At 40.3% G+C, this 27,147-nt stretch overlaps 4 protein-coding genes and 1 non-coding gene across 5 annotated transcripts; 3 read left to right on the forward strand and 2 right to left on the reverse strand.

Annotated features, from left to right (window-relative positions):
- Positions 1-290: 290 nt before the first annotated feature.
- Sobp (Sine oculis-binding protein) lies at positions 291-20,227 on the reverse strand. Its single transcript, XM_064680553.1, has 4 exons — positions 19,906-20,227; positions 17,553-17,730; positions 4,421-4,862; positions 291-2,457 (listed from the first exon to the last, which is right to left on the reverse strand). Exons 2-4 carry the CDS (start codon positions 17,679-17,681, stop codon positions 467-469), a joined length of 2,562 nt encoding a protein of 853 aa, XP_064536623.1. The 5' UTR covers positions 17,682-17,730; positions 19,906-20,227; the 3' UTR covers positions 291-466.
- A 2,519-nt stretch (positions 20,228-22,746) lies between these two features.
- Positions 22,747-22,818, forward strand: TRNAW-CCA (transfer RNA tryptophan (anticodon CCA)). The gene has a single exon. It is a non-coding gene; the product is annotated as a tRNA-Trp (tRNA).
- A 273-nt stretch (positions 22,819-23,091) lies between these two features.
- On the forward strand, positions 23,092-23,745 carry LOC135427111 (LYR motif-containing protein 2). Its single transcript, XM_064680538.1, has 2 exons — positions 23,092-23,353; positions 23,414-23,745. The coding sequence occupies exons 1-2, from the start codon at positions 23,315-23,317 to the stop codon at positions 23,654-23,656; spliced, it is 282 nt and encodes a 93-aa protein (XP_064536608.1). The 5' UTR covers positions 23,092-23,314; the 3' UTR covers positions 23,657-23,745.
- Positions 23,654-25,691, reverse strand: S2P (membrane-bound transcription factor site-2 protease). The gene is made up of 3 exons (XM_064680537.1): positions 25,459-25,691; positions 24,953-25,396; positions 23,654-24,891 (listed from the first exon to the last, which is right to left on the reverse strand). Exons 1-3 carry the CDS (start codon positions 25,531-25,533, stop codon positions 23,878-23,880), a joined length of 1,533 nt encoding a protein of 510 aa, XP_064536607.1. The 5' UTR covers positions 25,534-25,691; the 3' UTR covers positions 23,654-23,877.
- A 317-nt stretch (positions 25,692-26,008) lies between these two features.
- Positions 26,009-26,738, forward strand: LOC135427083 (protein BUD31 homolog). The gene has a single exon (XM_064680509.1). The coding sequence runs from the start codon at positions 26,090-26,092 to the stop codon at positions 26,522-26,524; it is 435 nt and encodes a 144-aa protein (XP_064536579.1). The 5' UTR covers positions 26,009-26,089; the 3' UTR covers positions 26,525-26,738.
- The last annotated feature ends 409 nt before the right edge of the window (positions 26,739-27,147 follow it).

The following is a 27,147-nucleotide window of genomic DNA, read 5'->3' on the forward strand; positions in this document are numbered from 1 at the left end:
TGAATGACATAGCACGCAGCTTTATGGAGCTGCAGTGTTTGTTTGCCGAGTGGCAGCACTGTTGCTGTTATGTTGTGCTCAAAAAGAACTCTTAACATACGGCCAGCTGTTAAACAGCCCTGTAAAGCCTTCTGTTCAATTTTAAAAAGGTTCCGATTTGTCTGCAATGGAAATAATATAGAAATTAATTGTTTATGTTTCTACATCCACATCTAAACATCTTTTAACAGCTTATTAAAAATTATACGCATATATGTTTGTTGTTTTATGTACATAGTTGTAATAATTTATTCATTCAGTTAAATTCTGATTTTGCCCGCACTATGTGCTACTACAGTTTATTAAAATTAAAATTATAATTTTAATTATGTTTATTTAAGTCAGCACGCACACTTCCATAATATGAGCTAATATTTAATAAGGGCTACTACTATTTCTACTACACTTTTATGTTAATGCCTATTCACTACTTTTTTGCTTTAGCACTGTTGTTGCTGTTCATATTGCACGCTTCCTCTTCGTCCTTGCTGTTATTGTTGCTGCTACTGTTGTTGTTGATGTTATTGTTGTTGCTGCTACTGTTGCTGTTGCTATTGCTGTTGTTATTGTGCGCATCAAATGTTTCCAGCTCCCTCAGCGCAATCTTCTGAAAATCACAATCAATAATCCTTTTACGCTTGCGCAAGGGCCGCGTGCTTTCCGCTGCCGCAGCGCAGTTGCTGCCGCTGCAGCTGCCGCTGCCGCTGCCACCGCCGCTGCCAGCTGTGGGAGATGTGGGCGTGGCCGTCTCTTTGGTTTGGATGAGCGTGCGTTTGGTTTGCAGGCGTGTAATCTTTAGCTTGGGCAGTTTCTGTGTCTCCAGCTCGGCTGAGGCACTATCATTGGCGTCGACTGCCGCCGGCTCCACGTTGTGCACCACGATGCAGTGCGTCGCCTCTTGCGTGGCGTCCGGCGAGTCTGTGGTGGGCGATGTTGCTGGCGACGGTGTCGTTCCAGCTGGCTTTGTCTTTGGTATGGATTTCATCTCTTCCTCCTCCACGTTCTCCTCCAGCTGCGGTTGCTGCTCCTGCTCCGGCTCCTGCTGCTGCTGCTGCTGCTCCTCCTGTTGTTGCTGCTGCTGCTGCTGCTGGTCCGGTTCCAGTTCCTGCTCTGTCTTGGACTTGCTGCAGTCCAGCGGTTGTGGCTGCTCCTCTGCTCTGCTCGTGCTCTGTGCCGCAACGCGTTCCTCATCGTAGCGCTTCCTCTGTTCGGGCGTCAGATACGCCTTGTAGAAGTCCACAATGGGCAATGGCACTGGTATGGGTATGGGCAGCGGTATTATAATTGGATAGGGCACCATCACAGTGACGGGTGGCGCAGCGCCCAGTAGTGCGCCCAGGGCGCCCTGCAACTCCGGCTGCAGCTGTGGCTGCAGCTGCGGCGGCGGCGGCAGTCCGAAGTGTGCGCCAAATCCACGCGGCAGCATGCCCGGCGGTGGCGGCAGGAAGGGATGCGGCGGCGGTGGCGCTGCTCGAGCACCAAATGGATGACCCAGCATGCCGTTGGGCGGCGTGGCAAAGTAACCGCCCGGTATGCCGGTCGGTGGGCGGCCCATTGGCTGTGGCAACTGGGGCGGCGGATGCTGCGGTGGATGCTGTTGATGCTGCGGCTGCGGCTGCTGCTGGTCCGGCATGGGCGACAGCGGGGGCAGCGGCACACTGGAGCCGGCAAAGTCCGCGCTTAACGGCGCCGGCTGCTGTTGCTGCTGCTGTTTCTGCAGCAAACTAGCGACCGTTTCGGAGCCAGCAGCTCCGGCAGCGCGATGCGGACGCTTGCGCCGGCCCGGCTTGGGTCCAGCGTGAACGTGGTGCCGCTGCAGCTGTGGCAGCGGCGGCGGCGGAGCACCAGTTGAAATTGAGGAGCTAGCGGGGCTCTTTTGCGCCGACAATTTGGATATGGGCGCCACTGAGATCAGAGGTTTGTTTGGATGGCTCGGCGGTGTGTTGCAGGGCGAGCTGCGCTTGGAGGCATTCGCAATGCAGACTGCCGCCGGTCCGGGCGACACCGAAATGGTGGACGCAGGCGAGGCAGACCGACTGCGACAGTTGCGCAGCCAGAGATCGGGCGTGATGAGACCCGCTCCGTCGCCAGCGGCGGCAGCCTCCAGACCCTGATCGCGCAGATGCGGATTCATGTCCAGATGCGCCTGCGTCTCGTTGCAGAATATCTGCATCTTGTACTGATTGAGACACTTCTCCGAGCAGAACTGCAGCTGCGAGGCACCATCCTGGAAGTCCACATAGCTGACCGCGTGCCGCACATGCTTGCACCAGTCGCAGGTTTTCGCCTTCTTGAAGGACGCCCGACGGCTCTGCGTGAAACAGGACTCGGAGCAGTAACGCGGTCCATCCGTGCTGGTTAGATAATCCGGCGCATTCTCAGCGATCGGCCGATGGCACCAGCAGCAGTTGTTGTAGTCTGCAACGAGAGAGAGCGAAGAAAACCTTTAAATATGGCATAAGTCAGTCTGTTGAGAAGCGCAGAGAGGGGCAGCTGCAGACAAAAGCAATTAGGTATGCTCTACAGTTCATCTTATTCTCTGTCGCAAGTAATGTTATTTCAAATTTAATGATAAAACCAATGCAATAATATTTCAGTCCGTTCAGCCGCAATGCACATGTTTTTCAATATATAATCCATGTTCATATTAAATTCCTTCGCTTTCTTTTATATATGCTACGAAAACTCTTTTGTTCCCCAGGGTTACGTAGATTCCGATTGCATTGCTAGTTACTATTTCTGTCGTCCATGGTCACATAGTTAATACGCCATCCTCTAGATAAATCTGACGCATAAGAGTTCACTTCGAAAGCCCATCTGTCTGTTTACTTAAGTGCCCGACTTCTTCGCCAAATACATACAATTCTAGCTCTACGCTTTTAAAAGCTTGCGCATACAAATTCTATTCTTACAATTCTCAACCATTTACAGCAAAAAATAACTTCATACATGAAATAGTTTTTTTGTTCCTTCCAGTGCAGAAAATGTGTTCATTAACTTTTGTTTGCATCAAAATTCAAGGCGGTTACCCAATAGGCTGGTCTGGCGCTGACTCTGGCCCTGCCCCTGACACAGCTCCGGACCATTTACAGGCAAATTCCGCAAAATACACTGTTTTCAAAATTTGTAAACCATATTTGGGTCTTAATGAATCCGTTATTTGATAATGCAGCTGCAACAGCCAAAAACTTTGCCAAAATCAGTTGATGCCAAAGTTAGCAAAGTTTCAAACCTGTCTGTGTGTAAAATTCGCATAATGACTGACTCGCTGCGTCACGGGGTAAGAGGGGGTTGGTGATTGGGGGTAACAGGGGGAGCGGAGTGGGCACAAGTCGAACTTCTCAAGTTGCAAACAAATATCGGTAACAGAGGCAGCAGCCGAGGCAGAGGATGCTGCAACAATGTGGCAGGAACTGAATTTATGAATTTGATTTTTGCCTGTCCTAAACCAACTGATGGTTATTTGTATACCCAGCAGCCATCAAATAGGTGTGGTGTTACTTAGCCGTAGACAGTATTCTAGACAAATTTCCGATTGAAAATTTCAAATTGAAATGCATTTTGCATTTGGAATAGAAACCCCTTTGCCAGCGTCATGTCCGACATTTAATATTCTCCCCTCGTTCACAAACTTTATGTCTGGCAGTTAAGAGGAGCTATCGCCTGGCAGATACATTTACGATACGAGATACAAAAACTATGATATTTGATTAAATGATATTTAATTATAAATAATTGTTAAAGTAACCTTTTGCTTAGCCCAAAAAATAGTATTGTTTGTAGTATAGTATAGCATTGTATTGTTTAAAGCTAGTAACATATTTTGCAACTATCGAAAATGTATCTTCCAGACGACTTTCTCGCTATAGCTAATTTTACTTAATGCAACCAAAACTGTGTTCAACTGGGTAACATTTAAAATACTAGGTATTATTTTAAGTGCAACTGCCAGGCAACTTCATACAAACTATCGCCAGGGAAGTTAAATAAGCGATAGTTATGTACAGTAAAAACGCTATTGGACGTACAGAGAGCATTCCGTTTTTTTTTGGACGCTCAAGATGATTGTCCGCCTAATGGAGGCCAGGTTAATAAAGTCCGTTAAAAAATGTTTAAAAAGATTTTCAAGAAATTAATAGGTGTGCTCGCTAGGTGAGGTATTACTGTATTTGAGAGTTGCGCAATTCGTGTACGCTTAAGAGGAGTGTCGTCCTAATAGAGTCGAGGTTAAAATGGTTAAAAATAGTTAAGGAGAGATTACTGAAACTATTTGCTGTCTCCGTTAGAATAGTTTCAACTGTATTTGACAGTTATTTTCTTATTTTTTATGTTTTAGGCAACTACAGGGTATTTGTTAGTTCTCTACTTGCTTCACACGCACCTATTTTCTCCTCGCTGTGCGGCGTCGTCAGGGCTGTGGCAGACGGCTTGCCGATTGAGTGCGGACTCTTGGAGTCATCCTCGCGTGAGCTGCGTGTGTCATGATCTGAGGGTGTTGTTGTATTGCTGTGACAGTTCAAATTGCTCGCTTTGCGATTGCTGTTGATGATGTTGTTGCTGTTGCTGTTGCTGTTGTTATTATTGTTGTTGTGATAAGCTGCTGCCAGAGCGCTGCTGCGACTGCTGCGCATGTGACTGCGCTGCTGCTGCTGCTGCTGTTGTTGCTGCTGCTGCTGCTGCTGCTGATGCTGCGTTGCCGCCGCGACAGCTGCGGCGCTTTGCAGCAAACGCGACGTCTTGGCGGTTAGATCCAGGCGATCCACATCGACGCCATCGAAGCCATACCAGCCGAGCAGCTCGTTCATGGTGTGCTGCGCGAATTCCTGGAACGAAACAGAAGCATAGCCAAAATCAATATTAACATATTATTGCGGGCATGCCAATTGTATGACGCAGATGACGCAGTTCGTCCAAATGCAGACACGGGACTAACTCGTGGCTCGTGTCATTCAATAGCCCTTTCAGGCCCTAGCCAGAGCGTGCCAGGTAGCTGTATCTGGCGGCAATTCAATACGACCTATATACCCTGCTTCTTGTTTTTCTTTTAGCCCTATCTACAACAGGTGCAGCTCACTGAGCCGCATAATTGTGGCTGCTTCTTGTTGCAGCAGCAGCCACAATGTGTTGCCAATGCGGTGGCAGCTATATTTCAACGATATTATCTGCTATTGTTAACAATATTTAAATGGGTATTATGAATTTGATCCAATCAATAGAACATCAGAACAGCAAACGCTCGTCTTGAGTTTGTTTTGTGAAATAACATGCATGATAAGAAAGATATATAGTGAAAGATAAAGAAAAGTAAAATGCAACAACTGCAATGTTACATAACGGGAATGTTTACATAACTTAATTCTGTTAAGATAACAGACGTGAACTACAGTAAGTTTACATAAAAGCACGCCCGTCACGTGTTGTTTTATTTACTTTGGTGAATTTAATGATTTAAGACCTAAAGTAAACGTTATGGGATGAAAAAATTAGTACTCAAAAAGCTCCCCTTATTGCTACTTTTTTCCATGAAAGGAGTCCATCTCTACCAAGTGCAGAGTTGCCCTAAATAAAATTTCAGCTTGGAAGCACGACCTCACCATAATTTTAATTTAAAAACTACTTACATGTACTTTATGAGGCTGACCCAGTCACAGACCATAATTAGCTAAGAACCTAATCTGAACTGAACTGAGAGATAGTATTGAGCAGAATATAGTTAAAGATATTCTGTTACTTAATTGAAAATATACGAAACTTCGTTACGTTCTTTGCAATAAAAGATTTATTAAAAAGTTTCCTTCATGCACGCAAAACCTGGGGTTAAAAATGTGGAGAACATAGTTTACGGCCCGAAGCGATTGATTTGAGCGGAAAAGCGAACCAACAGACATATTTTCAATGGACTTGCAGTCATTGCCGCAAACTATAAGATAAAATTAGATTAAAGAGACCCATCAAAACAATATGCTTGCCTGACGTAAGAGAACTTTTAATATGAAAATCATAAGAGATTAAATTAATTATTTTAATTAAATCATATTCTCAACTATCCGTAAAATTCGCTTAATTCTGTAATACTTTTTGCAGTATTTTTGGCAATTCCATACGACAGAAATAATGCGAAAATGTAATAAAATATTACTTGAAATCAATTTTGCCAAGTTAAGCAGAAATTTTATTATATAATTTTAGAGAAAATGCTTTAAAGTTGCCTTTAAAATAAGTTTTTAAATGAGTTTTAACGTTTTTCAATGAGCTGGGGCTTGGATTATGCCCCATTTGTAATTAATAACTTTGATGAGACTTGCGGCACACACACACACTCACACACACGTACAGACACACACTTAAGGATATCAACTAACACACACGCATCCGCAAAACAAAACTTTATAATGGAGGTAACGCAGGAGCTGCGGGTCTCAGGGGGGCTGCAGGGCAGCAGGGTGTGCGGGTTGCAGGTTAGTTGGAGAAAGGGCCAACATTCGCACATATAATCCTTCGTGTTGCTTTTGTTGCTCTTCGTTTCGCAATGGGATCTGCCTTTCGGCAGCTGCAGCAGGGGGAGGAGGGCGGACCCTTCGATGCTGGGCATGACATTGATATGCACTGTTTGTGTGTGTGTGTGTGTGCGTGTGTGTGAGTTGCCTTTCTGCATATAATACTGTTTTTAAACAAGTAGAAGTGTTTTAGTCGGATGTGCCTGACTAGGAGATGCCCTAAGCACAATGCATTTGAAATCGTTTGAGTTGCCCTTTTGCTTCTACTGTGCTTCTTCTTCATTTTAACTAACTCTGCATTCTTGAGTAACTCAAGTCTTTATAGTCCGATTCTTATGCGATTTTCAGGGCAAGCATATAGCAGCCATATAGCCATTCGATATCGATTTTTATCGATTACTTGGAAACGGGGCAAGTTATCGAATATCGGAAATAAACTAGATCTGCGCGGGGACTAGGAGGACCTACAGCTAAAATTTCAAGTTTTCAATTTTGTGGAAAATGCGGGGCCTACATACCAAGTTAAGTGTATTTAGCTTTTATAATTTTTGAGCTATGCCTGAATAGCTAAATTTTAAAATCGATATTTATCGATATTATCGAAATAGCAGCAGATATCGAAAAAGAATTCTTCTGCATGATATATGGGATAGTATATATTTTCAATTTAGTCTCTAGCAGACGATTAGACGGACAGGACAAAGCTACATTGACTTAGCTCGGAGCTGTTTCATTCTGTTTGTAACATACATTTGCACAGAACTATAATACCCCTTTACAATTTTTATAGGGTATTATTAAGCAACAATAATATGCGCCTCAAAAGACCGATCGGAGTCGGCGTCCGTTCAGGGACGAGTCGAAGTCGAAGCAAGGAACTGTTGCGGCTTTTGAAGTTAATTTCGGGTTTTCGTTTCTTGTTTCTTGAAATGAAACAAACCAAAATGATATATATATATATAGTACATGTGTGTGTGTGTGAGTGCATGCACACATGTGCAGTCTGTATGGACACAAAAATTTCACACAAGGCTACGCAACTGCATTAAGACGTATCAAATTACATTGAAATTCTCATATTCAAAGTCGTCGATGTTGTTGCTCTTTTTGTAGTCAAAGCGACGCATCAGCGCAGAGGCAGAGGTGTTGCCAATAAAAGGGGCAGGGGGTTGGTTTTTGAGAGGGTGATAGGAATTTATAAATGCAGAGCAGAGAATATGTGTACAAATTATTTAAGACTTGATTCTAAAGTAAGCTATTTGTGTAGTGTAGTGTATTAGGTTGTTTATTTATCTATCTATTTATTATAAATAAGTTCGATGATAGGAATGCTATTTAAAACTTCAAAGGATAAAAGGTACATACATATATACAACAAGAGTGTTGGTTTTGGCCACCTTTCCATTTTTTAATTAAAATATAAAGTAATATATATCATATAATATTTAATTAGCTGGAGCACTAGTCAGCTAATTAAATATTAACAAAAAAAAGGTCGCTAAATGCAACATTAAAATTGATATATTTCAATATAAAAGTCCATAAATAAAAACTTAAAGCATTTACAAGATTTGAAAAAACGATTGTATTTGATTATGTGAAAATTAATTATGAAAAATTTTTAAGTTGCTTTGCCCAAAAAAATAGTATTTGTTTGAAGCCTTGAACATATTTTGACCTTCAAAGCCGTTTAATACATAAATCATTAAAAAATAATAATTTCTTATGAATTCATTTTAATTGAACCCCTTGCTGACTACGCCACTGCATTCGACCGCAGCTCAGATTTACTGGGCAGGCAGAACATTTTTGGTGCTTCTGCGGAATGGTAAATTACTCATACGACATGTGGAAAATGTTGACACAAGCGCTGACAGCTTGAATGCGACATGCGACATGCAATTGTGGGCGTGGCTGCCGACAGACACGATTTCTCTTTCTTGTTATTGTTTTTGTTCTTTTGATTTTTTTGGCAAATCTTGGGCAACAATTAAAGGCAGGCAAATGGCGAATGAATCACTTGGACTGTGAAATCTATGCCAATGCTGCTAACTAGCTGCTGCTCAAGAGCTTGGCATTTGTTATGCGACACCCAGCGCTGGACACACGATATGGCCCACTGTGGCACAGTGGGCAAAAGCGATGCTAACTTGATGACAAAACACGCAAAGACACGTCTAATCAGCGGCGGCTGCACGTCGTCTGCCAAGTCACACGCTCGCTTGGCTCGGCCCCGCTCTGAGCCAAGTTGTTATTGTTATTGTTGTTGTTGTTGTTGTTGTGTCTGTGTAGGGTATTAACAATTCGCACGATAAAAATCTTGTGACTGGCTGCAAGGCGTATCGATTACACGCCTCAGGTGCGACCTCGTCGCTGAGCGAGCTGTGCACTGGTAGGTTGGTTGGCGGTACGGTGGACGAGGGGGGGGGGGGTCAGCATTGGGTATAGGGGGCTTTAGCATAGGCAGGAGACGCACGCCCGGCTCAAGTTCAGCTCTGGCTGTCGCAGCCACTCGCAGAGTCCGAGTCCAACTGTGCGGTAATCGGAGGCGCATTTGCTGTTAGCTCTTGGCATATCAATTCCACCTTTTGATAACTGCTCTCTCTTGCTCTCCCCCTCTCTCTTTTCTCTCGTCTAGCTATCTCGCTTTTTGTGTGCTTCTGTCTCTGTCTGTAGGTTTTTAATATCATTTGACTGTTAATTTATGTTTGGTTTTTAATTTCTGATTTGTGCGTTCGCTGGCAGGCAGCTGCCTTATCGGTAGGGGGGGGGGGGGGGGGGGGGGGTTTGGGGGTTATGCTAGGGAGGGCAGCCTCCGGCACAGATGACGACGACGACGACATTTAAACTTGCGCTTATTGCAAGCGCTGAAATTCTAAACCGCAATGCGAATAAAAATCAATTAATTAAAAAATGTAATTTTATGCTCTTTATTGTTGTTGTTGTTGTTGTTCTTCTTCTTCTTCTGCTGCTGCTGCTGGAGTTGTGAGTTGTCTGGCTTGTCCGTCTGTGTCTGTCTGTGAGCCTGCCCGTGTCTGTTATTTGCTCGTTTCCCGCCACATTTCCCCATCAACATTTCCATAATTAATGCTTAAAGTATCTGACAGATACAGTTGGCAATAGCAGCGCTCCTCTTATTTCACACACTCTTTCCCCCTCTCTCTATCTCTCTCGCTCTCTCGTTATCCCTCTCGCTCTGCCTGTTGAATTTCGCAAAATCTCAACTTACAAAAACATATCAGATTTGCGCTTTTATTATGAATCGCAAATGAACTGGAGCTGACTTGACGAGTGCTTTTTTATATTTTTATTTTCGAGTCCAGGTCCAAGTGCCAGTTCCCGTTCCCGTTGCGAGAGCCACTTCAATTGTTGTCGCAGTCATTACATACACTGCGCGAAAAACTAAAGCAACTTGTGGCACAAGTTCCAAAATAAATTAATTTCAAAAATGGAATTCTTTTAAGAAACTTCTATATAGTTAACTTGTCTCAGATAACTAATCGTATTTCTATTTGGAACTAGTTCCATGGTTCCTTAATGCAGAGTTAAGTTAGCTGCGCCTCACAGTTTGTTATAAGAGTTAGTTCCGAGCTCTGAACAATTTGTTTCGTATTTTGTTGTATCATTTCTTCTTATTTACATATATATTTGAGCTAATAAGTATTACCCAAAATTTCCACTTAGAGGATAACATTTTCAAAAACCTGTTAAATTGCAGAATTCAATCAGACAGTCAGTTAGTTTGTCAGTTAATCAATTAGTTATTGAAAGATATGTTTTACACAACTTTACGTTTTCAAGTGCAAGTCGAATAGCTCACATCCAGGCAGAGCCTTTGGCACCTATTGGCTAAAAGCAGCTCCTGCAACATTTTGTGCTCATAGTTATGGCCCCTGGCAATGCCTGGGCGCAGTGTGTTATGCGAGTCGGCCACATTAATACATGTCTACGGTTACTCAAAAAGAAACCCAATAGAATAATGTAAAGTATACGCTGGCAATGGCTAACGACGGAGACGATGGGCAACCCAATACGTTTATAATAACTCACCCTGAACCCAGTAAACTGAACTCGGCTCAACTGAGCTGTGGCGCTACTGCTGCTGCTGCTGCTGCTGCTGCTAAAACTAAAACGAACTAAACCAAGCTGCAACCTAGCAGCGTGAGGCCCAAGTCGGAGACAGAGACGGAGACGTTGCTCGGGCCGAACCCAATCCCGCTCGGTCACCACCGCCACCAACCACCAGCAACACCACCCCAAACAAGAGGCATCGAGTCCGCAGTGCTCGACTAGAAGATACCCTGAACCCGAAGCTGCCCTGAGAACTTTTTGAACTGCGACTGTGATTGCTCTGCCTTTGGTCCCACCCAATGGAAAATACACTCTTAAATAACTAAAGTGTTTCTGGTCTAAGTCTTATGCAATTTTCAGACAATCAAAATGACACCCAAATGTGTGTACATACCAAAGCTCAAGGCTCTAAGTTAAGAACTATCCTAAGAAGTGAAATAATCCTAATCTTTATACACTTTAAGAGTATCTAAATATCATTTTTTTGTGTATCTAGCACTTCGATTTTTAGAGTTATGCTAAAAAAAAAGTTAAAGAAGTTATTGAAGCAAGGTATTATAAACTTGTTTTGCGTGTGATATAAGAAAATATATATATATCAAATTTCAGATCCCTAGCAGACAACCAAACAGATGGCCAAACTTGTATAGATCTACTCAGCTCTTCGTTCCGCTCAAGAATAAATATACTTAATAGAGTCAGATAAGCCTCCCTCTGCCTGTTACATGCAGTTGCCCAAAATCAATGTACCCCATTTAAAATGAAAATAACAGCAACAACATATTCTAGAATTACGCTAGTTTTCTCAACGGTAAGGCACAAGCATGTGTGTGTGTACGTGTGTGTGTGTGTGTGTGTGTGTGTCGTGCACAAAGTCAGTCGGTTTTTAGTTTGTTGTAATCGAATATCGATAGCTCGGGATTGAATGACGCGCGTCCTTCTTTTGAATTCTTACATGACATACTTGGGAGCGCTGTCTCTGTATCTGTGTGAATTTTCAGTTTTCCTCATGTGTTCTTGTTGTTGTTGTTGTTTCTGTTGTTGTTGTTGTTGCTGTTTTGCAACTTAATATTTTATTTCATTTTAATGTGTGTACATGAGATATGGGTTGGCTCTACACATACGTATGTATTTATGGAACTGTTAGTGTATTGAATTGCTCATAGTACACATTCACATATATACGTCTATGTATTGTATTACAATGACCTTTCTGCTTTAGTGAAGATTCGGTTAAAGCTTGACATACGACCTATTACTATATGTAGGTGTATGACATGGACTTAGACCAAGAATTACGGAAATTGGTCTATTTTGTGGCATCATGAGAAATGGGATTTATTTAATTAATTTTTAATGTTATCAATTTTATTTTTCCTTCATCCTCCACTTATATATTTTATTTCTTCATGTTAGATTATATTTATATATTTAATTATATATGTATATAGATCCTTAGAAGCATTAAACAAAACTCATTTTTCTACCAATTTTTCCATTGATATAGTAGTCCGATGTTGATAAGATTGTTTGGGTAGAATGTAAGAGCCCATAAAAATCAAGTTTAGTTAGGATATTTTGAAAGAGTTTTGACGGATAGTTCCGATTTTGATATGAGACAAATATTATATTCCTTAAATTGTCAAGGCTTTTCTTTTACTTTACATTGTGAAGGCAAGGTCTTCAATATATCCATAATATCCATAAATCATATAAGCAACACACACTGAGCGGTATTTTAATTTTTTGTTCTATTTCTATTTCACATACATACACATTCCGCCCTCCGCTCGCTCGCAACTCAAATTCAACACCCTGTTTTCATGGCTTTATCTATTTCTTTGTGCATTTCTATACTCATTTAACACAAAAGAGCCTCTCATTGCACTTGATGCCATTGGAAACATCAATGCTGCAGCTGCACTCGAGCGCCATCTGACGCATGTCAGAGTCAACGGCAGCTCAGAGCAGGTCACAGCATGATGGAGTTACAACATTCCGTGCCCTTCACTCACACTGCGGCACATAATGCCGCCCACTCAGTGGCTCAAATTAATTTAACGTTATTTTAATTTGAGCTGTTGCTATTTCGCTCTAACTAACGTTGCACGCCTGCGCCACCTGTGTAGTAGGAGCTGTCAGACTGATGCTGCCTCCACAGGGTGCCTCATGTTACGCCCGCTCTCTCGCACACTTCATATTGTGTGTGTGTGTGTGTGTGTGTGTGCATGTGTTGCCAACTGCATTTGCTGGTGTTTTCGCATAGATTTTATCATATTCCATTTTGTTTGTAATTTAATCTGCGACGCTGTTATTAAAGTTCTGCTGCTGCCGCGTCATTTGAGCTATGACTGTGCCTAAGACCACCCCCCCCCCCCTCCGTCCTGAACCTCTTCTACGCTCTAACATGCCGGGGGAGGGGAATGGTGTGGGCGGGCTGGGGGCGTGTCGGCGGGCTGTTGTTGCTGTTGTCCCTGAGTAGCTGCTAGGCCAGTGCGTTGTCATTGTGTTTGTAATATAATATCCCTGTCCTGTGCGAGCTTGTATGTGTGTATGCAGAAGTTTATAACTAGGATATGAATGTGCGCGTGGGTGTAAGTAAATAGCTGGAGGTTGCCTAGATTGCCCCTTAACTCCCCTAAACTGAATGTCTTTGCATGATTATTAATTAAGAATTTTATGTTAAATATAATTATACACAAAATACTATCTTATTATCGAAATGATTTTGATTTACTTCGTTTATAATTGTAAATTCGAAAAGCAAAACAAGCGAAGATTTTAAGCTGAGTTATCTAGAAATGTTTGTGCTCTGTCTATATTTTAAGGGTTTTGTCATTTTAAAAGTTCATTTAACTGAACATTTTACCTCAAAATGGGATTTTTAGGCGATTCACCGATTGCGGAAAATCCACTGCACTGAGTGGAATTAAAGGTGCAAGGTGAAACAGAAACATGTCGTGTGTGGAAAGGAATACATGAAACTTGAATAAAAAAAACCTAAGCTGGGCGAAGCCTTAGCTCAAAGAAAGTTAAAAACGATTTTTTTAAATTATATTATTTTTAAACTATATTCAAACTATACTATAGCCTAAATTTCTGGCTGATTCTCGGCAAAACAAATAAAACAAATATTAAAAAAAAATATTCAAATTAAACTTTAAATGCGAAATCAAGTTGAAATGTTTGGCTGTGACAAAAATGCGTTCAGCTAGAAATATGTTTGTGTTTTGAGAGTTTGTTGGAATTGGGTAGTGCAGGAATATTTTTTTATAAATATCTTAAGACCATATAACCTTTCGTTTATGAACTTTTTATTATACTTTCGTGTGACCTTAATGCGTACTGTGTCTGGCATAACAACTCTTGTATTTGTCAATATCATTTCTTACGCCCACTTACAGTTATTTATTTCATATACGCAATCTATATAAATGCGCCAAAATTGTTATCAAGCGAGGGCAGTTACTGCAGTTGCTGTGCTTACAGTGGGCCCAAACTGATTGAGTTGCAATACAAATTTGAAGCGTAAGACAACATTTAGAGGCTTTAATTGTAAGTTGTAGCAAATTATTAACAATATTATTAGGCTTAGAAACTGAGTGAAACGCCCCACGTGTATATTTGCAGTGCGTGTCCTTTGCGCTGTGCACATCCTTTTGAGACACGGCGTTTGGCTAGGCTCGGTTCGGCTCGGGTTGGGTTTTGGAGCGACGACGCGACGCTGTCATAAAGCGGAAACCTTGAAGCGTATCGTCTTACCACAGACCTATCGAATTGCACCCATGAGGCGCGTTAATGTTGTGCGTGTTGTTGCTGTTGTTGTTGTTGTTGCTGCTGTTGTTGTTGTTTGTTGTTCGTTGTTATTGGCGGGTTGTAATTATGTTGTCTGTTATTGCTTCTTCTTTCACTCCATTACATATTTTGCCGCTGTCTTTGCAGCAAATGCAGCTTGTAATTACGACACGGCCATTGAGCCAGGTTAAAAAACAGCTAAATTTTCATATTTTTAATTGAGTTTTTTTGTTGTCTAAAATACAGAAAGTGTTGCATACTTTGTGGGTCGGCAATTAGGGGTTGATGGGGTATAATGGGTTATTAATCCATGAACATGATACGCTTATGAAGCAAATGTTTATGTGTCGGCATTTGAGAAATTATAACATAGACACGGAATAATATCTGTTTCAATGTCCAATATATCCAATGCGAAATACCCAAGCCTAGTATAGTTCAATATAACTTACTGTATGCTACATTATACAATTTTTATGCAAACATATGAATTTATATACAAATCAATATACATATATGTACATATATATCGGAATAAAAGATTCTATGTGAGTATTTCTTAATTTTCCCAAAGTTCGATAACATATTCTATATAAGTATATACATATATATTTCTGATTGATTAATTAACAATAAAATATTAATTTAAAAAAAAATTAAAATAAAATTAAAATAATAATTATAAATCTTATTAATACAAATAAAATAATTTTTAACAATAATAACAATAATAATAAAGTGATTTTTATTTTTAATTTTCAAAAAAAATTATTTTAAACATCAAATCAGAACACATTTTTAAATAACTCCAATAGGGTTTACTTTAACTTAATTATGTCCCAATTTGTGTTATGTACACACACATTTTATATGGAAATTGAGGCATAGGAGCTAATTCCCTGAAACGCCCACTTTCTCGCCATTTAAGCAAAGTTGCCGACTCAGACGAGGCGAATTTATAACCAAAGACCAGAGCTAAAGCTCATGCCAAAAAAAAAAAACAAAAAAAAAATAAGAGAAGAGAAGAAAAAAACCCGAACCCAATCCCAACGCAGCTCCATTCATTATAATAATTTTTCTGTTTAATAATATCATTGCGCTCAACTGCAAGCCAGCGGCTACAATTTCAATTTACCGATCCGATTACACGTGCAACAACAACAACAACAACAACAAGAATAGCTACAAAAAAATGTTGTGCGACCGCCGTCAACGTTGCTGTTATTGTTGTTGTTGTTGTTGTCATTCTCGCGGGTCTCTGGCATTAAATTAATTTTGCTCATTTGGCGAAAAACTCACCACACAGCGCAAGATATTAAAGAGTGTGGGGAGTGCGGGTAGCGGTAACGGGCTAGCGGGCAGCGAGGTAAGAAGAGACACTCAGACTCAATGCGAAGCAGAGGCAGGCAGTCTGCTTCTATTTGCAACCCACTCACAGCGCGCGCACACACACACACACACACACACACTCACTCACTCACTCACACGCACACACAGAGTGTGGCACTCGTTCACTCACTCGTTAAAATGATTATAAAAATTTATCAATATAAAATTACCAACGCTGCTTCGGTTTACAGTTAACTCGCACAATGTTGGCGTAATCGTAATTGCTAGACTTCGACGCTGACGCCAACGCCAACGTCGACGCCAACAGCGACGCAAGCGCTGCTGCTGTCTGAGTTGCCAACTCCTTTTACAAATGCTCTGCGCTCCTACAACCAATTGCAGGCCCAGGATCTAAGCGAAGCACAGTTATTGTGAATTTTTGTTATGGTAATGCAAAACCAGCCAAGCTAATGGTCAAAGCGGGCAGTGCGAGAGCAGGCTTAGAACAACAACAGAGCAAGAGTCAGAGGCAGAGAGAGAGGGAGAGAACTTTTCATGGCAGTTGCATATTTGAAATTTCGAAATGCTGTGCATCACCAAGGAAATTGTAATTGAAACTGAACATTTGGTTCAGTTTCTACCTTTCAGGGGATTCAGATTATGCATTTTTGTCTGCTTCTTTTTTTATTTAACAGGAAAAGTTTGTGTGTTAGATTGTATGTATGTATTTGTTTTCATGTTTGCGGTAATTCTAAACTAATGATGCACAATTTTTTGGTTTATACTTGTTGGAATTTCTGTTTAGAATTTAAAGGACTGAATTGTATGTAGGATACAAATATGCAGCTTTATTGGTATTAATAGACATAAATGGCCTTTGAAATTTTGAAAAATTTACTTGACATTTAGTACATAAACGATAAATCATGCATAACCTTCAATAAGTTATTCATATACAACCTGGTTGCAACGTGTTCAATTCCATTTTGTTTTGTTGGCAATTACGGCAATACGGGGTCGTTTTCCGAACGTTCCGGTATAGCCAGCCAGTAGGAAGAGTGCAGTAGAAAGCTCACAGCTGCGCGATACACTGTTGCACATAACTTAAATAGTTGGGATTGAATCCATGTCAAATATTGGAGTGGAATGAATGGAAATGAATCACATTTGGAACAAATGGAAATGGATCACCATTGAAACAAAGCGAAATAAAACACAATTAAAACAAACAGAAGTGAAACACTTTTGCATATGCCACAAATTTGAATCAAATGCTTAAATAACTTTTAATAAACCCTTTTAATCTTTAGCTTTGTGACTTTTAATCAAAGAATATCTTTTTAAATATAATCACAAAATCCGTGTGTTATTCACCTTTCCAAATAGCATCAAAAAAAATTTCAAAAATAAACCATAAATAACCAATAATAAATTGCTCGGAAAGCACAAATTTTCAACTGCAGCCAAAAATATAGAAAAAAGACCGAAAGAAATATAAATTTGTTGCGCTATGAAAAGTTTAAACAATTTTTTTCCTTCTTTTTAATGCGTGTTGTGTGTGTGTTATTTTTGTTGTTGTTTTCATTTAGTTTTTGCATCCTTGTTATTGAATACTATTTAAAAACGATGTGCAGACAGAAGTAATTAATTATAAATGTGTTTTCTTTTTTAGTTGTTGTCTTGCTATGTGCCAAAAATTAAGGTGAAAATTACGCGAGATTTATTTGTATCTGCAACTGTGTATCTATATCTCTGTGTGTGTGTGTGTGTGTATGTGTGTGCCTGTGTATCTGTGAGTTTGTTTTCATTCATGAAACGTACCTTTATCTCGTCGCTGGGCAGCTCCTTTTTGATCTGAACAACGCCGCTTGCCACATTTGGTGGCACAACGCTGGCAGCAGCCGTCACATTGCCATCCCGCGAATTGGACGGTGACGTTTTGGCCGACATTGTTAACTGGGCCGTTTGTAGTGTTAACCGGACTCAACAGGCTGGCTAACTGAAACACGCGAGAAATGACGAGTTAAACATCTGAATTAGTTAACGCGATTGTCAGCTAAACATCTCAATTAGTTAACTCAATTGAAAGCGTATTGCTTGCGAGTTACAGTATTTCTATAGCATAGAAATGTATCTGATAGATTTATGAAAGTAAAACTATCTGCTGAACAAGCTCGACTCTCGAGACTCGACTCTTGAGCCTCTTCGAACTCCTTAGACTCTATAGACAACATTTGTTTAGAGTTTCTGCTTATGTTGCTGAAGTGAATTCCATGCTTTATGTTTGGATATAGCTTAGATCTTTAAAAGTATAAAAATGTGTATGCTTAAATGTGCTGTATGTCAGGCCATTTAAGACACTTAAGAACTACTTTCAAATTTGTATAATTGCTAAAAATAATATCTCAAATTTATTCGCATAATGCCAAAGATAGAAGTCTCATCTGTAATAATAGTTGAAATTATGGCATTTCTTATAGACTGTTTTTTCTTTGAAGATTTTCTCATTTCGAAGTTGGCGATCAATCATTGAATGGGTTGCATCTGCTCATATTATGACCTGAACACGCCCACAAATGCCGCCCCCTTTTTCTCATTTTTTTCTTAGTTTTTTGGGCCATAATTAATTACAGCGTCTTCTTAATTTTCAGAAAGCGCCTAGCATGCCGCTTCTGCTGTTGTATGTTTGTATCTATGCTTTGCATATTGTTTCGCATCCATTGGATACGCACGCAAGCAGACGGCGGCGGCGGCGAGTATTTATATACCCAACGTGTATCTGTATCTGCGCCTCGTACACACACATAGCCGTATCCGTAGCTGTATCCGTATCTGTATCCGTATCTGTAGCTGTAGCTGTAGCCGTAGCTGTAGATGTAGCTGTATGCCTGTGAGCGTGTTCGGTTCGCGCGCACTTTGGTGTCTTGTAATTTAATACCCTATACGAAACGTTACCACCTATCGCATAACACAGCGGAATACAAATACATACGCACACAAATACACAAATACAAAAATACAATTTTTCAATAACAAATCCACAACAAGAGGCCAAGTGGATTTTGTGGCATGTAGCATTAACTTTGCGTTCAGCATAAACCAAACACAATTTTCAGCGCGCACTTCACTTGCTTTGGGAATTTTGGAAAAAACTTGAAACTAGAAAATCAAAAAGATTTGACTAGCTGTTAAACTGCATTGACATATATCCGAACCAAGCATAATACAAAGCTTGAAAGCATCTTTAGATCAGTTAACAACAAGAATTGAAAATAATTTTCTCATGATATCATCAGCATGAGAAAAACATAAGAAATCGAAAAGATTTGACTATATGTTTAGTTGTACTGGAATATATCTGAACGTGGCAATGTACAAAGTTTAAAAGCGTTTTTCTGATTAGTTAACTATAGTACAAAATATCTTAAGTAACATGATAGAAACACTTGAATGTATCAGAATCAAAATCCAACAAAATGAATTTTAAATAACAAATAATTAAAAGCTTGTTAAATTAATTTATATGCAATTTTAGCTCTGTTAACATAAATCAGAAAAATACAATTTATATATCACCGTTTTTTATGACTTTATGTAGACTATAACAAATCTTTAATCTAGTTATCAAGCTATATCCATACATAAAATTCAATTTCTCATTCTTAACTATATAAATCATCTTCCCTATCCCTAAGCTTATATTTCATTTGGTTTCATTTTAAAATGTTCACACCATATATGTTTTTTTTTTTAAATATAATTTACACATTTGTTTATTGAAGAGGCTGAATTTTATGTACATTCGTTTTTATGTGTGTTTCTTTTGTTGATCTTTATTAAATTTCCGTTTTTATTTGCTTTTTCTGTTTTCTTTCATTATTTTTCTGAAAACATTTCAATTTGCGTCGCATCGTTTTTATTATGGGCTTTGTTTGCTTTTAAAAAACGTTGCTTCTTCTTGAAAAGTATTTCAATTCCAAGGAGTTGCAATTTTATTGTGCTTTATTGCATATACATCTATAATATATATGTTTGAAATATTTTTTCTTAAGTATGTATTTTATTCTAATTGAAAAAAATTTCCAATGCAGCGCCTGTCCAATATAGTATATTCCAAAAATAGCTATATATTTTCGACATTATGTATATTTGTATACGGACGTTTCTCACTCACAATTGCCTTTCTTTTTCGTATATATATTTATGTATATATATATATATATTTTTTTTGGATTTTTGATTTGATTTTCCGCTTTACAACAAACACCACAACCGAACGTCAAGGAAAACCATGCCCAATGCTCATTTTCATTTTCACTTTTCACTTTTCACATGCACATCGAATACGAATACGAACTCAATTCTGAGTGTGTTTAGCTTTTGGGTCTTTATTTTTGCTTTTCGAAAAACGATTTTCAGATTCTTGGCGATTCTCTCGCTCTCGCCTTTGCCTTTTATTTATGCGTTCGCTCCGACCGACGTCCGCATGCGGCCGCGTTTCATGAACGTTTGACGTTGGCGGCCACTGCCATGTGGATTTTACTTTGCCGCCGTTGGCTTTGCCGCACAGTGGGACAAGCTGCTTGTTTTCGGTGTGCACAAATTACAATTATTGCTTATGTGCGATAAACGGATTAAATTGGATATTAAAGACATTTTTAATGTGTCGCAATGTTATAAATAAGAGTGGTACATATTAAATTTTAATAGAAATAAAATGTTTCTAGAGAAAATCTACATACTTATATTGAAAATGGAATACAATAATGAATAAAATAGTCTTTTCGTGAAATATATATTTTAATTCAACATTAGTTCTTGAAATATTTGAAATAAACATTTTAATAATAATCGTATTGTTTATAAAAAAAATAAATGTTTTTAAAAATAATATATATATATGTGAAAACGGAGCAAATTAATTCTTCAAAAATAATACCATGCAAAAATAAAACAATAATAATAATAATAAATTGAACTCAAAGCTATTTTTCTTTAAAGCATAACAGGAGATCATTTGATGTTCTTAACTTAAAAAAGAATAAATTCTTTATAACTTAATGCCTTTTTTTTCATTTTATAAATTTAAGATTAGCCGGACCTCCAGCCAGCTTAACTAAAATTCTTTTAAACTTCTTTAAACATATTAATATTGGCCTATATTTATTTTGTTAATTTTACCCAATAATATATTACGGCTAATCGTCACTGAATTTCAAATGTAGAAGCTTATGAAAATGATCCATGTATAATGAAATGGTTCCACTGTGCATTGCTGCACAGCTGCTGCCAGCGCGCTGCTTCGATGTTCTGTTGGCCTCTGCTGCGTATGCGCGCAGCTGTGGGTCCCCCAACGACGACTCCCCAGTCCGAGTGGCTGCTGTTGATGACGTATTGGCTGTGGAGCGCCCCCAGCCCCCTTCCGCCCACTTTCCCCCCTAGCACCCACCTTTGGATGAGTCAAAGTTGCGCGCTGAGGCGGCTAAGCAGAATTTTCCGTCTCATGAAAACGAAATCGAAAACGAAAACTGTCTCAGTTTAATTCTTTATCATCTCTGCTGCCGCTCTGTGTCTCTCAAACTCTCAGCTCTGTTGCATATTTTCATATTGTGGTGGATGCAACTCGCAGCTATAAATAAATCGTGCATCGTATGGCTGCTGGCCGCTTACCTGCTCGAATCATATGTGCATAGATATATATTTATATAAATATATTTGTTGCTTTTGTTGTTTCTTTGTGAAAATTTATTATTGTGTTATGTCTAATTTCCTTTAATTTATTCAACATTTTCCGTAAATGCACTGCGATAAACGCACTTGAACAAACAGCGCAATAGAAGCGTATCCGAATTTTAAATGAATAGGGCAGAATTTCGAGTAATTTGAAAAATGCACAAGTCCAATCTAATATTATATTTATTAAATTTCTAGTTTATAAGAATAATAATAGAATAAGAATAATCTTAACAATTGAATACTTAATGATTAGATAAAAAATTGTTCACAAGAGGTTTCCAGTTTTAAAATAGTTAAGAAAATGTACAAAAATTTGTTGATAAAGTGTTTAAACTAGACAACAAAGAAAGAGAGTTTAATTGCCAAATGGTTAGTAGCTGTGATTAACAATTATCTATATAGCCAAAAACTGTGCATTCCCTATTAATTGCTGGCACTTTGTACCTTAGGACCGTGTCAGCAGCTATTGCAGCCAATATTGGTAACGGGACAGGTTTATGGCATTGCAAGAAGAAAAAAACAGCTGGCAATTGTGCCCTGTGGCGATAGGCAACAATAGTGCAAGACATAGAGGTATTAGCAACTATTTAATATATATATTATATACACATACATATATGCGGGAGCTACTGCAAACGGTGCCAGTCGTCGCCCTTAAAGTCATGGTGCCTGGAACTGGCGAAGAACAGAACATAAATGGGCCAAGACACAGTCCACTTAGCTAACTTGGCTGGTCGTCTGTTCTTGTGCATGCATCATCATTGGCCAGCATTAATAACAAAAAAAAAACTAAACTAAACTAAATGATTTGTTCAAATAGGACATCATTATAATCAACAGAAACAGCCGAGATCATAAGCATAAAAATAATTCAAAGCAGCTGCCGTGTCAATCACAATGGGCGCAGGCAAAACAATGCAAGCAAAAGATAAATTAAGCATTTAAACAATTTCATTTGATTAAATATGTTTGACTTTGCGTTTCAAGTGCCAAATTAAATGCTCATTCAATGCATATTATATAAGCTGACTAACGCATTTCGTGACAGCCGTTGAAAATTGCATTTAAATATTTGATGGGTTTTAGTCTATGTCAAAGAAATTATAAAATCACGAATTTTCCTTGTTTTCGTTTTCGTTTTCGTTTTGTTGTTTGTCTTTATTTATTTATTATTTTTCTTTTTCTATTTTGGGTTCAGTTAATCATTTTCGCCTAGATTAAACGGTCGTTTCATAGTATAAACAGTTCATGTTGACATTTAGTCAAGATCATTTCATGTGACTCCGTGGCGCAACGGTAGCGCGTCTGACTCCAGATCAGAAGGTTGCGTGTTCAAATCACGTCGGGGTCAATTGTGAGAATCCTTTTTTTTTAATTAAATAAAATCATCTTTTTAGTCATCGTGCATATTAATAAGTAAAAGCAAGAGAAAATTAACAAATATACGTAAATAATACATTTAAAACACGAAATTCGTTAAGTGTTATAAGTATAAAGTGCCTTAAACAAAGATGAAACTTAAATATTTATTGTGATTATTTTAAAAATATACATGACATTACATATTATTATTTCCAAGTTGTAACTTGTTTTCATTTTTCATATATTTATACATTGATATTTATTTTATTTTTGCTTTCTGCGGCGAATGTCTCGCTTAATAAGTCGTAAGAGCGCATGCTCTTAACTGAAAAGAGAGTCAGCTGTGAGCAAAACAAAAAGCAGCTGTTCTCAATCAGCTGTTTAAAGTAAACGCGAATAGCAGAACGCAAGTCAAATAAAAATACGAAAGAAATATTAAACAATTTGCAATTATTATAAATAATCGCATTGTGAAATATGTCATAATGTCCAAATTACCCAAAGTAGCGCTCAGCTTAAAGCAGGTAAGCGACAGCCAGCAGCTAAACTTGTGTGCCACTCAAGAAACAGCCTCTTCCCCACAGTTCATGCTGCGCCAGGAGGTGCTAAAGCTGTACAGGGAAATTTGGCGCACCACACGCCTGGTGCCGGACCAGCACAGTCGGCGCGAGCTGCGCGAATGGGCGCGACACGACTTCCAGACGAATCGCAACCAGAACGACGAGGTGGCCATCAAGATGCTGCTGCAGGGCGGCAGACGCAGCTTAACGGAGCTGCAGACCAGCCTGGAACTAAGTGGAACGAGCGCCAAGAGCGGCGGCAAGTGAGGAAAATGCCTGTAAATTTTATTTGAGCTTCACAAACTTGGCTAATGCCATATAAATACGTACATAAATAATAAAGCTTAAAACAAAAACCTTTGAGGTGCCTACAATTCGCTGTTCAGCAAGTCTGTATGTTTGTGTGTGTGTGTGTGAGTGTCGAGAAAAGCAGTCTAGCATTTTGGTACATGTTAACTAGAGTAGAGGACAGTGGAGGATGGGCGAGATTAGAGCAGCGGGCGCAGTAAACTCAGCCAGGCGACCTTCAGCAGCGCCAGGCCAAAGAGCAGCGAGCCAACGCTGGTGATGATCAACGAGATGAGATCCCGTTTCGCATGCTCCTCAACGCGTCCCACCAGAAAACTGTGTATCACAGTGCTGGTTATGTGTGCGCCATCGAAGCCAAAGCAGGGTATGGCATTGATCAGCGCTAGGCCAATGCTAAATACCACATTGTATCGGAGCAGCAGCGATAGGGCATCCGGCCAAGCGGAGCTAATGTGTTTGTAGCGCGGCACAAAGCCCGACACACGCACCGTGCGCAGCACGTCCCGCGCCTGGCCCACATACATGACTGGCGCCAGTGGCTGTCGCTCCCTAGTCTGACGCTTAAAGATCAAAATGCTCGTTGTGTTGGGCAGCATGGGGCGCAGACAGTAGCCCTCAGTGCATGTGCCCGCCTTGCAATACCCGCTCGAATCCTCCAGAGTGCGACGCATGGGCAGGCAAACGTGCTGCGGTATCTCTGCGGGCGCATCCACGCTCACATCCTCAATGTACTCAAAGCAGCTGACATTGGGATTGCGCTCGTCGCAGCACTGCAGCCGGCCATCGGCATTGTGATGAGCAATGTCGATGCTTTCGTCGTTGAGCCGTATAAAATCCGAGCTGATGCAGTAGCCCAGGCGCAGCTGCTGCGCCTGCCGCAGGCAGCTTAGCCAGCTATCCTCGCTGCTGATGGGACAGTCATTCAGCTGGGTGATCACATTCTCCAGCTGTAGGCCACGCTCGCCGCGCAACGGCGACTTGGCCATCAGCTCGGTTACGATCACATGTTCGTTGCATGCATAAAAGGGTGACATGGTCATGTCCAGCGTTGAGATGAGCATATAGCAAACGCAGGCGAACACGAAATTATTCCAAATGCCGGCGCAGAGTATGCGCAGCTTGCGAAACCAGCGCAAGCCATTAAGATGATCGTGCGAGAGCTCCGTGTAGGCCAAGGGCAGGCAGAAGTAGAGCTACGGCAGTTAAACTCATATTATTAGCAAGTCTGCGTCTGTCATGTCTAGCCTGGCTCACCTTGAAACCGAAGCCGGTCACGGGCACATCCTCCAGCACAGCGGCTAGCGCATGGCCCAGCTCATGCAGCAGCGTGCACATCACCAATGTGGCTATATAATAGCCAATCTCCTGCAGTGGCAGATTAACACCCGGCAGCAATATCTCCAGCTGCACGGTAGCTGTAGCAGCCGCTGCACCACCGGACGTTCCAGTCTCGCTGCCATTAAATATGGTAATGATCAGCAGTATAATCCCAATGGGCAGCAGCAGAAAGGAGAGCAGCACGCCCATGTTAAAGCTCTTGACTAGAAAACTGCGCGTGCAGCTGTTGCCGGCGGTGGCGCCCCAGCGAATGAGCATGCGATTGAAGGCGCTGGCATTTGAATGCCAATGGAGGGTCATAAAGTTAACGCTCAGTCCGGTGTTGCGTAGAAAGGCATCGTATGGATAGTGCATGCAGCTCTATATTTAATAATATCATTTTAAAAATGTAAAAAACTGTATTTGATATGCACAAAACACACCTTGAAGAAGCGATCGAAAAAGTACATGACGCCATATAAGGACGCCAGCACAATAAAGAATATTATGGGATCCATTGTGCGCGAATATTGTTTCGTTGACTTATGTGCAATATTTTAAACGTCGCACATTGTTATTGTCATTAAATTATGTTGTTTATTTTAAAATGTTCTTGTTGAGAAGTTGCCGAACAGCTGTTTGCTTATGTTGCAGCCAAGCTGCCAACTTGCTTCAGACTCCAGCGATGGGCAGCACAAAATGATGTGGCCACAAAATGTAAGAGGTAGTGCGAGGAGTACATGAAATATGACGTCAACTGAACGATAAGGATTTTCACATACGCCAACATTGATTGAATGCTTTTCCCAAATCCAAGTTTTGGAGTACTTGCAGCTATATTGAATACTGGCTTAAAACAACTCGTTTTATTCGATTATTAATTTCACTGCGTGACGTCACAGGTCCACAATTTGTATACTTGCATATGAGCAACCTTTTTCAATGTATTCAGCACTAGCAGTGTTGCCACACTTTATTTTGTTTTATTTAGTTTTTGTGCGTAGGCAACAAGCATATTTTTATTATATTTATTTCCTAAAACCGCAAATTTGGGAATTTATAATAATTTAAAAAATGCCAAAAGTGCGTCGCAGTCGTAAGCCCCCGCCAGATGGCTGGGAGCTAATTGAACCGACGCTGGAAGAACTGGAGCAGAAAATGCGCGAAGCCGAAACCGAACCGCACGAAGGCAAGCGAATTACGGAATCATTGTGGCCCATCTTTAAGATACATCACCAGAAGACGCGCTATATCTACGATCTGTACTATCGTCGCAAGGCCATCAGTCGGGAGCTGTACGACTATTGCCTGAAGGAAAAGATCGCCGATGGTAATTTGATAGCCAAGTGGAAAAAGTCTGGCTATGAGAATCTTTGCTGCCTGCGTTGTATACAAACGCGTGACACGAATTTTGGCACAAATTGCATCTGTCGCGTGCCCAAATCCAAGCTGGAGGAGGGACGCATTGTGGAATGCGTGCACTGCGGCTGTCGTGGATGTTCCGGCTAAGACGACAACGATATCGAATAGCTTGTAAATACAGTTTTAAGGCTCAGATGAGGGATGTATAGATTGTCGAAGAACTGAACACAACAGGAGAGCAGAAGCGGACGCCCAGGCTGCAAAAGCTGAAGTCATTAACTGGCGCTGCACTTGCTGCCTTTTCAAGACTTTTACGACAACATCCAAATCAAATATATACAAATAAAGACAACAAAAAACACTTGTAAAGTAGAATTATGTATTGATGGAAGCGCGCATGTATTAGTAAACTTTTCTAGAATTATGTATTGATGGAAGCGCGCATGTATTAGTAAACTTTTCTCTTAAAAGCTAGGCGAACTATGTACCTCGACTAAAATAATGGCCCACGTCAGCGTCTGTGTGTTGTGTATGTGAGCTAAAAATGGCAAGCGTATTGGTAAGGGCAAAACAAGCACGACTGACGAAGTTCTAATATTACAAATTAATTATTTTTCAACAAAGCAACATGCCTGGCATTTTGAAGTTTTCTACATTTAGACAGTTATTTAAATATTTAACTACCAACCATTGGCTGCAGCGGAAACGTAGCGGCCATTTGTATCACCTTTGAGGATACACCATCTGAGAATTCCATATGTCTGTTCTGG

The sequence above is a fragment of the Drosophila montana genome, unplaced genomic scaffold (assembly GCF_035044405.1).
Source record: "Drosophila montana isolate Dmon_TW-CO22-7 unplaced genomic scaffold, ASM3504440v1 contig_2127_1, whole genome shotgun sequence".
In the NCBI taxonomy this organism is placed as follows: domain Eukaryota; kingdom Metazoa; phylum Arthropoda; class Insecta; order Diptera; family Drosophilidae; genus Drosophila; species Drosophila montana.